Genomic DNA, 11,117 nt, shown 5'->3' on the forward strand with positions numbered 1-11,117 from the left:
AAATATATCATTAACCCTTTACTAGCGGTCGGAGCAGGCACACTCCGTTTTCCCTAACTATTTTTAAACCCCTGTAGAACTGTAACCACATAAGATAGCGCAATAATGTTTTTTTTTTTTTGCATATGAAACCGGAGGAGTTGTACTTACATCTTATTCCATTAGCTTGCCCTAGGTCACGGTTTTCTTCCACATATAGCTTTGCAAAAATTGCATGAAAAGCACTTGCAGCAACAAAAACATAATATTCCAGACTTGCAGCAACAAAAACATAATATTCCAGACTTGCAGCAACAAAAACATAATATTCCAGACTTGCAGCAACAAAAACATAATATTCCAGAATTGCAGCAACAAAAACATAATATTCCAGAATATTCCATTTGCCGATCCGATCAGCTGTTCATAACACTTCCTACGAATATAAGTCAGCTCAACTATCTCATGTCCGCCATTACCTGTCCGAAACCGGAAGTGACGTCATTTTCGCGGAAAATGTAGTTTTTTAAGCTTCAAAGCCTATGTTGGTGTTTTTAAAAGTCATGTTTGACTTTATGCTCTTCTGTATCGTTTCTGGGATGCTTAGAAGTCAAATTACACTGTTGGAAATAGTTTATTTTGATGCACATGCTGTGTTTTTGCAAAGTTGCATTTATTTATTTTCATTTTTCCTGTAGTATATAAAAATTTGTGTATCTCAAAAATAAAACTATGAAGACACTCAAAATAAATAAATGTTAAGATGAGCTCTGGCGGACTTGGTTCTATGGTAGGTCTTAAAGGGTTAAATAGCCTGTGCAAATATATTAGTGCTGTCTTCTCACTATACATACTCTTAACTTTATGCAAGAGAAAATAAAGTATAAAAAAAATGATATTTTTCGCAACATGGTTTGCAACATGGTGCTGCTTTACATGCACCCGGATTTGCGACATGCTTTACAGTAACTCAAAACAAAGACTGCACCCTCTCCACTCGCTGTTTAAAGACTACATACTTTCCAGATGACCACAGGTCAGGTGGTATATCGTGATATATATTGTTATCGTGATATAAAATAATTCATATCGTGATAAATATTTTTTCCATATCGCCCAGCACTACCCTGGATAGACCAATATAATCTTTTAACGCAACCGTCCCTCTCCTACAGATACAGATGGACAAACAAAAGCACAAAAAAAGGTGTCAGTGAAAAGCCAAGAGGGAAAAAGAAACTAGGCATATATGCAGCAAAATGTTTATATACATATTAGCAACTGCACTGTCAACAGTAGTACCAGCAACCACTACTATAAAGCTCTCACAGTCACAGTACTGCTCCTGTTTCTTGCACTAGCCATGGAGAAATGGAGGAGGGAGAGCAGTTCCAACAAGAGAGCGAGGAAGGTGTAAATAATATGGTAAGGAAATAAATGGAAGGACATGATTATCAAGGGAGAGATTCAAGTAAAATAACCCACCATCTAAAATGTAAAATGACCAAAAGCCACTGCTAATAGCTAAAGTGTAGCTTTTAATTGTGCCATGCTGCACTAAAGCCCAACAAAGACTTCCTAACCCAACAACAAGTGTACCAACGTGGTTAAAAAAATAAAGAATAAAAATGTATTTATTTATTTAATTTTTAACTGATCATAGTCAGCCACCTGGACCAAATATGCCAGGGCTGATTTGTTGTCCCAGTTGTTCACTTCATCAGTGAATCTTCTCTGAGGTCTTCGTCTTTTCCTCCTGCCTGGCATCTCTATGTTCAACATCCTTTGTCCATCCTCTATTCCTATTCTGCACATGTCCAAACCATCTCAGCCTCAGCTCTCTAACTTTATCTCCACACCGTTCAACTTCTGATACACTGATTTCTAACCGTGTCCACCTTGGTCAATCCCAACAAGATTTTAACATTTTCAGCTCAACCACTTTGCTCAACCGTCTTTTTGTCAGCACCACAGTCTTCAAACCATACAAGACGCTATGGGGTGTGGATGGTCTCAGTCCCATCTTGTAAAAATTCCCTTTCAGTCTTGGTACTGTATATCTGTCACAAATAACCCTATATGTGATGGCAAGCTATATGAACAATAAACTGGACATTTAAAAAAGAAAAAAAAAGAGGAATTCGTGTTTCCTTTCCTGTATCCCATCCACGTGCTTAATCCATGAAAAGATAAAGAATTTTAAAATATTTTTGACCAGTTCAGCTGCAAGGAGAGCCTAAACTCTGGTTAAATAATGAGCACCAAACCTTCGAGACCTAAGTATTTAATGGCTGTCAGTTTTGGCATGTTAATGATTAAATTCTACGTTTACTTTTTTTTCGTGTCTTTAACTGTTTTCTCTTGCTGAGAAGTAAAGTCAGTTCAACAGAGACCACACAATGAAACCCAGCAGCTTTAGCACTTCAAGCGCTTTTTAACGCGACGAAAATTCTCATGGAAATAAATCATAAGATAAGACATCCCTGCATTACAACACAGACAATTTATGTCCGCTTCAGACAGATACATACATGTTTATACGTTAACGTGTAACAGGACTTGTGCACTTACCATAAAACCTTACTTCCTGGTGAAGGAGATCATGTGATCGCGAGTCTTGTAAATAAAGCAGTGCAGTGTGGGTAAGCTTTAGCTTACTTGCTACGGTTTCTTGTCTTTATGGTGCAAGCACCATTGAGTAAAATACAAAGAACCAAAACAGAAACAAGAACGCGCAGACGATAAAGCAGGAGAAAACAGACAAAAACCTGTAGGCGCCGTTTCTTTTCATTTCGGAGACTGCTGCAGAGGCTGAAGCGAGCCGCCGTTTGTAATGAACGTACCGCCGGTTTTCGATGGTGAAATTACAAACGCAACATAATAGTGGTGAAACCGGTAAAGCTACTTCTGCTCCTACTTTTGGGCTCGATTATGACTTCAGTTTTCACCAGAAATTAGCTGTATGTGAACGGCGGACCGTACGGAAACAGGGTTAGGGACCGTCGCAAAACTGTGCTGCTGTACAAAAACGCACGATATAAATTAAAAGATGTCATGTTTTGGCCAGGAGGCTAAAACAAACTGAGAAAATCCATCTAAGATAATATGAAGCCCACAAAGTGTCCCCTTTTTGTGTTTGTATTTCCCTGGATGACAACCACAACCCTGCACTGTGAAGGACAGCATGTAGTAATAGCACCCCTCTTTTTTAAATAGCTTGCTCTACATGGAACTGCTATTACCACATGTAAAAGCTACTCAGTTCTTGAATCCTTCCTGAAGGACAACACAGTAACAAAGGTACAAGTGCTCAAGGTTTCCTTGTATCTTATAATTTAAACACAAGAACACTTTGAAGTAGCAGATGAGACTAGCAGTTCAATGAAAGCATGAAATGCTTTGAAAGTACTCCGTTTGTTAGATGGAGTACATGTTTACAGTGGAAATCTTCAACGGGGTAAGTTCAGGGACATTGCGTGAGCTGTGTTAACTGGTTTAATGAAACAAGGAAACATCTCACAATGATGCTCATGCAGATGCAGACTGTGTCGAGTTGTGTTGCTCTTAAAACTAATCTTTTAAAAAAAGCTTGACTTATATAAAACTGCTCCTACTCCTACAGGCTGATTTTTCCCCCTTCAACAGCTCATGGTTTAATTATTGTAAGGTGAGATATATGTGTTATTATTAATAATTGAATTTCTTTTTTTTGTTCAGATTTTTATTGCTTGAATAAGACCACTCCAGGTTTAAATTTTTGATGAAAGTGTGTGTATGTTTTTCTGATTCAGACCTTCAACACAAACTGGTTTATTACAGTAAACTATAAGGTAAAACTGAATTAAGATTTTCAGATCTGTACCGTGGAGTCCATTCCAGTTTATACAGATTAAATGAAAAACAGTTCTTATTTTAGCACAAGTAACCTGGGAGACACGCCATAGAAACTCATGAATGATGCCCATGCTGGGTTATTAAGAGATAGGAAATGAGTGACATTGGCATATTGTTGAAAATGTCCTTGTTATACGTTCCATACAACGTATAACGTATAGTTGACACAGTATATGTGCATCATAATTTGCTAAAAATTGCTAAAATTCCCCAATATGGCTTAAAAAGGTGCCAGTGTATGAATGCGTTCTGTTTGTTACTAGAGCGAACAGCAGCTGAAGCAATAGATTTGGTCACCCTAGCTACAATATGTACAGAGAGGAATGGGTATTTGAAGATGTTCAAAATGAAGTATCTGTCAGTTGTGAGTAGGTTGGCAATACTGTGATAATAGCATTTTTAAACTAAAAACCATTGTAAGACTTTTCTTGTTGGTGGAGCACTGTGTGTACTGTCGCTATTTATAAGTAAGGTTAAATAGGATACATTTTTTAGCTGGAAACATAAAGAAACCCTGGTTATCAGCATTAGTCTACATTTCTGTAGACTCATTAAAGTGCTGAAAACATTCCTCAGACATTTTGGTCAATGTTGACATGATAGCATCACAAAGTTGCTGCAGATTAGTTGGGGGAACATCCGCGATGTGGCTCTCCTGCTCTACCAGATCGTGGCTCAAGAGTTAGCAGTTCGTCTTGTAATCAGAAGGTTGCCAGTTCGAGCCCCCGGCTCCGACAGTCTCAGTTATTGTGTCCTTGGGGAGATACTTCACCTGTTGCCTACTGTTGGTGGTCAGAGGGCCTGGTGGCGCCGGTGTCCGGCAGCTGTGGTTACAATGTAGCTTACCATCACCAGTGTGTGAATGTGTGTGTGTGAATGGGTGAATGACTGAATGTAGTGTAAAGCGCTTTGGGGTCCTTAGGGACTAAGTAAAGCGCTATACAAATACAGGCCATTTACCTATTGAATTGCGATCTTGCAACTGTGGTCATTTGAGTTCAGTGAACCCATTGTCATGGTCTTCAAACCAGTTTGAGATGATTCGAGCTTAGTGAATCATCTCATGGCTGGAAGCAGCCATGAGATAATGGTTACACTGTGGTCATATAGGGATGGACATGGTCAGCAACATTACTCTGGTAGGCTGTGGCGTTTAGACAGTGCTCATTTAAATGATCTTCACTTGGTACTACAGGACCTAAACTGCCAAAAAAAATATCCCTTCATCATTACATCACCAGCAGGTTGAATCATTCATACAAGGCAGGATGGCTCTATCTATCATCTTGTTTAGGCAAAATTAGGTAAACTATCTCAACATTGCAGGAGAAACTGAGACTCATCAGACTAGCCAGTGTTTTTCCAGTCTCCTCTTGTCCATTATAGATGAACCTTTGTGAACTGTAGTTCAGTTTTCTGTTCTTAGCTGGAAGCACTGGCGCCTGTTGTGGTCATTTACTGCTGTAGCCCATATACTTCAAGATTCAACATGCTTTTCTGCATACCGTGGTTGTAACAAATGATTATCTAAGTTACTGCTGCAGTCTGGCTATTCACCCCTGATCTGTGACAACAACCTGGCATTTTCTTCCAGAGAACTGCCTCTTGCTGGATATTTTCTCTTTTTCGGATTGTTCTCTGTAAACCCCAGAGATGGCTGTGTGGGAAACTCTCAGCAGATCAACAGTTTCTGAAACACTCAGCTTGTCTGGGACCAACAACCATGCCGCATTGAAAGTCACTTAAATAACCTTTCTTCCCCATTCAGATTATTGGTTTGAAAAGCTGTAGTTGAACAGGTGTACTTAATAAAGTGACCAATGGGTACATTTGATGGAATCTTGCTGCAGCATGGGCATCGGGTTTTGTCCCAGGTTAATTAGGTCATGTGTTCAGCATTTCACATAAATGTTCTTGCCAAAGTCAGCACCTCAAACTAATGACAAAATAAAATTAGAAAAACAGTTTGAAGCTAATAGTATTAATGAAGTGAGGCTTGAAGGACTAGCACATTAGAAAGTTTTATTTTTAGTTTTAGGTGTACATCATAAACGGACCATTGAATGTCATCAAGTCTTTTTTTCTTTCAGATTGACTTCGATTTTATTTCATTACTGTATCATGCATGAAATAATATGCCTGCCTAAACAGGCTTACAAGACACCGATAACAGAAAACAGAATATAAACCAGAACACTGTACACCCACAGGTTTTAATCATACTCTGGTGATCATTATAAGCATTATTCAAAAACTTTGACCTCAACATGAGACACCAGGCATTAAAAGCGCATAGGCAGCAACTTCACTTTGACATAAAAGTATCCAAACTACTTAAAAAAAAAAATAAAACACACACACACAAACAGCAAAACATTCAGTGGAACATAATATTCATTACAAAGAGTTACCTCAGTGGAAGCTCTTTGCAGAACCTTTTCAAGCAACAGAGAAACAGCATATAAAATACAAATTTCTTCCCCTTTGTCTTGTTTTTAATGAGAATTGTACTCTCTGCGGTCACACACATCCGTCTTCCCATCATCACCTCTTCCAGCTCAATTTCAGCCTCCTCTGATTTGGCTGCACAGTGACTCACAACATTGCCACACTCATTACAACACTATTTCAGACACTATGATTCACATATTAAAATATGAAATTCAGTTCTTTGTTCCTGCGCCCCCCCCCCCCCCCCCCCCACCCCCCCAAAAAAAAAAAATCTGAAGTGACACTGTGCAAAAAGTAACAGTGTAAGGAAATGTCCTTAATTCCATTTATCCTTATTTTCTTTTTACAAGGAAGTTGCTAGCATAGCTAACACAGGAGTTACTGGGAGAAAGAGTTGCACCATGAAGCTCTGTGTATATCCTGGATGCACTTGAATGCGTTTGTTACAAAATACTTAACTGACACAAATCCATTAAAGAAGTCTCAGATTTATAGTGTGCTGCAGCATTTTTGAATCATTTTCAACACTCTTTGGCTAATGACATGAAACGACGTGCTACACCTTATAACAGATAAGCAACTTATTCCCATCAGGGAGAGAAACAAAACCTTTCTGCAGTTCGAAAGAACACACAAAGAACAATGTGACAAATAGTTTGTTCTGGTAGTAGTTTTGTCTTCATAATCAGGTTTTTGCTCATATATTAACCTATTCGACTTAATGGCAGGAAATAGATGACAAAGCATGAACAGGTAGAACAAGAACAGAGGTTTTCTTTAAGTTGGTGTAGGTGACTGAATGTGCTTGTTTAGAGTTGCCATTCTTAATAAAAAAAAACATAAAAAATAAAGACAGTAGGTATCATAATTCAGCCCTTCCTCGATCAGCACCATGAGAATGACTCACAATGTGGTTGTCATTTTCAAAGAAAATCTTCTTGTTCTTTTTTTTTTTTTTTTTTTTTTTACCATATTAATCATATTTCACATTATGTGTCTTATGGTATATTCATAGCACAGAAAACCAATTAAAAACATTTTTTTCAAAATACAATTTTTACATAGTTTTTCCTTCAAATTCTTGATCCCAGCTACAGCAAAAATCAAAGCTCAAATTCTTCTGCGACACAGTCTATTATTATTGTTATTATAATTACTATTATTATTAGAGTAACATAAACAAAATAAATAACATTAAACTGACATATTATCCTCAGCTTGAGTCTTGAGTCCAAAGAATTGGTGTTTATAAAAATAAAATGCGGAACAGCACACTTTTTTGGTCAACGCTTGATAAGACATTTTATCTTTTTGCTAATTCTGCTGTTGTCTCAACATTTAGACGCCTGTGATTGTGTTCTGCTCATTTACAGTCACAAAGGAATGTTAAGAATATTTTTAAAGACCCGTTTAAAGTTTCCATTGCAGAGCGGGTATATAAAAGGGTTTAGAGTAGAGTTGATGTAACCCAGCCATATGGTGAACATGTGCAGGTCATGGTGGACGCACTCTCTACAGAAGGCCATGACCATGAAAGCTATGAAGTACGGTATCCAACACAATAAGAAAGCAGCAATTATGAAGCCCAGCTGCTTGGCTGCTTTGTGCTCTTTGTGGATCCTCAGACTGTGGATGCGATGGCGTGATTGGTCAATGAACCTTTGCCACGCCTGTCTCAGAGTAATTTCATTATCTGCGTCTAATTTGGCATCTTCTACTCCTTCCTCGGCCCAAGGTAGAGCTTGGCTGGGGTCGTAGTTGTTGCTGAGCACAGATGTGTATCTCTGCACGTCTGATACCTTGTTGGTATCGCAGACTCCGCTCACTGGGTTTGGCACTGTCACATGGCATTCGTTTAAAGACGCTTGAAGTTTGTTCTCATTATTTCCACCTGAGCAAATCACATCTTGTGGTGCCGATGGCTGGCTCTGGGGAACCTCGCAGTCTGGTTGCTTCTCCTCAGGAGACAAAGAGCACTTTTTAGTCTTTCGTGCCATTCTGAGTCCTTTTGTTGTCATGGCAAGCAATGACGTCTGCTGGCACTTTACACCAATTTTTCTGTGCGCTCTCGATAGAGCAGTTTTACTGTTTTTATCAGCGTCTTCAAGGGGATCTGTCTGTTCGAGAGTATTCCGGTCTAGCAGTTTTTCTGTTTTGGATCCTTTCATTAAAACCTCACTTTCCCTCTTAGGTGACTTGGAGTCATTTTTCACAGGGGTTTGAGGATTTTGTCCATTGTCGTTTTCTCCAAATGAATCAGTTGGATGAATGATTCTCTCTCTGTCCCGTAGATGTTGTCTTACTGCCAAATAGATATATGTGTAAAACCACAACATCAAAACAGAGGGTACGTAGAAGTTGAAGACTGCGGTAATGACCTTAAACCACGTGACAAAACGAAAATCTGTGTCACACTTATTTTCCTCTTCAGGTTTGAGGTCCACGTGTGTGAAAGACCTCCATCCTAAAATAGGAATAATCCACATCATGGACAGCAGCCAGGCGCCAGAAATCATCACACTGGCTTTTCCCCGTGTTCGATATTTTAGGTACTTAAGCGGCTGTCTCACTGAGCGGTACCGATCCAAACAGAGGATAAATAAGCTGAAAATTGAGGCTGTGCTTGCCACGTAGTCCATAATCAGCCAAAACTGGCAGACAGCCCGCCCCAGCTTCCATTCATCCTCTAGCAAATATACCAAGTTCAAAGGCATAACTGTGGTCCCTACAATGAGATCCGCCACAGAGAGGCTAACAATATAGAGGTTCCCTACAGTATGGAGGCTCTTCTCTTTCTTCACAGCATACAGTACAAGCAGGTTCATTATGATGGTGAGAAGGGAAAGAAATCCCAGAAAAACTCCCAGAAGGGCGCTGTTGATGCGATCGTGGAAGGTCAGGGTTTGATTGTTCCTCAATGAGTCACCATCACGGAGTCCACTCCAGCTGTTGTTGCTGAAGTTTACATAGCTGCTGGCATTGTGGTGTAGAGGGTCTGCTGAAGGTGACAGACTAGATTCCATCATGTTAGGTGAGATGGACACCTCTAGATCCTGTCACATTTTGGAAAGCTTTCATCCAGTGCTTGTTTAACTAAACACCATGGCATGTGTGGAACGGCAGGTTTTAATCAGTGTGTTTACACTCAATGGATAATGACAAGTTGATTTTCACTCTGGAAAATTTGTATTCCTTCACTAGCCCTGGTCAGTTTATCCACAGTCTACGGTCCATTTTGTTGTAAACCCCAAGTAACAGCATCTGGAAAACACAAAAAGTAGACAAGATTAGACATGTAAATGCTGTTAAACAATGTTCTGTATAGAGTTCATGATGTGGATGATTGATTTATAATGGATTACATAATTTCATGAATATAATTTAGGGTTAAAAAATGTCTTCACTTGAAATGTACATGTGTAAGAACTAATGTTGCACGAGAACAAACTTAGCGAGAGTATACAAGACTTTTCATGGACTGCAGGTGAGCAGATGTCTCTCATGAAGCGCTGCTAAGCTAAAGGTTTATTGAAAGCAAAGCAACACAAAGACTAAAAGACCTCTTTTCAGGACAAGCGGTCAATGAGGTTTTTGTCATTTGAGAAAGGTCTATGTTTGACTTTTGGACTAAATATGTGTACTGTAAAGTTGCTCATGTGTTTGCACTGTTCACTCATATAACCAGTTCTCACGGCGTATTGGCGATGGTGTAACTAAGGAGGAGAGAAAGCCCAAGTAATAAACGCCCCTTTCAAAGAACCGACCTGTGTCTGTGTAGTCGTGAAGAGAGCTACAAGACATTTGAAAGTTGACTGTGAGTTTTTAAGCACTTTTACTCTTGAAAATGAAAACACAAATCATTATTCAAAGAAGATGGCTGAAACATGACCACAGGAAAGCTTAAGAAAACCGCCTGAAGAAAGATAAGGTGAAGAAGATACAGTCATGATGCAATATTTCAACACACAGATAAGCATTTCCTGTAATCTTTCCACCTTTGCAGTTTGGGTTTGAATTATTATTAGGTCTAAAACCTCCCTTATTCCATCTCTTTCACTGTCCAGCTGGCTTTCTTTCACACTTACGCAAGGGGAGGGCGGCGAATCCCTTCAACAACACAGTAGACAAACTGTGTCATAGGCGGAAAGGAGCCGTGAATATGCTGCCGGCGCTGTATGATGGAACCTTTGGATTGATAAAAGTCTATTCAACACTACGCTTGATACTATGTTTGAATATGAAAAGCACAGCATGACTTATTAAAGCATATCAATATGGTACTGGAAAAGCACTTATCTGAACTGTTTGGGATATTGATTTTTAAGAAAGTAGACTGAAATAAACCTGTTGCCATGGATGCAGGTGACATTTCTGTTTGTCTTTCTGTGATTAATGTGTGAAATAAAAGATGTAATTTTGCGTTTTTCAGCTGTCCCTGCACTCCCATGCTAATAAATGATTTAATCTGTGTAATTTTGGCAATATCATCAAGTAATTTCACTTAAATCGAATTGTACTGTACAGGGAAAACAAAACAAAAGCTACATATTAATCTTTTCCTTCTTTCGGCTGGTCCTTTAGGGGTCATCTGCCTCCACCTCATCCTATCCTTAACATCCCTCCTCTGTCACACCAACCCTCATTATATCCTCTTTCACTCTTTCTCTGTGGTCTTCCTCTTTCAGTGCTGGAATCTATCTGTCTATGTGTCTCAAAGATGACACACACTCAGGAGAAAAACATTAAAAAAAAAAAACTTTAGTGGGTTACTTATCTTATTGGTTAAATAACAG

The 11,117-nt window shown here is 39.0% G+C and overlaps 2 protein-coding genes across 2 annotated transcripts in view; both read right to left on the bottom strand.

The window, feature by feature from the left end:
* The window catches only part of atg7 (ATG7 autophagy related 7 homolog (S. cerevisiae)), a 63,130-nt gene extending 60,174 nt beyond the window's left edge, over positions 1 to 2,956 (bottom strand). The window contains exon 1 of the mRNA XM_063473007.1: positions 2,551 to 2,956. The gene's annotated coding sequence lies outside the window, so the exon portion shown is untranslated. The remainder of the gene's footprint in view (positions 1 to 2,550) is intronic.
* Positions 2,957 to 7,625: 4,669 nt separating this feature from the next.
* Positions 7,626 to 9,386, bottom strand: hrh1 (histamine receptor H1). Its single transcript, XM_063473008.1, is given in 1 exon segment — positions 7,626 to 9,386. A coding segment is annotated over 1 exon segment (1,689 nt). The 3' UTR covers positions 7,626 to 7,697.
* Positions 9,387 to 11,117: the final 1,731 nt, after the last annotated feature.

This window comes from Pelmatolapia mariae, linkage group LG5, assembly GCF_036321145.2.
Source record: "Pelmatolapia mariae isolate MD_Pm_ZW linkage group LG5, Pm_UMD_F_2, whole genome shotgun sequence".
Taxonomy (NCBI): Eukaryota; Metazoa; Chordata; class Actinopteri; order Cichliformes; family Cichlidae; genus Pelmatolapia; species Pelmatolapia mariae.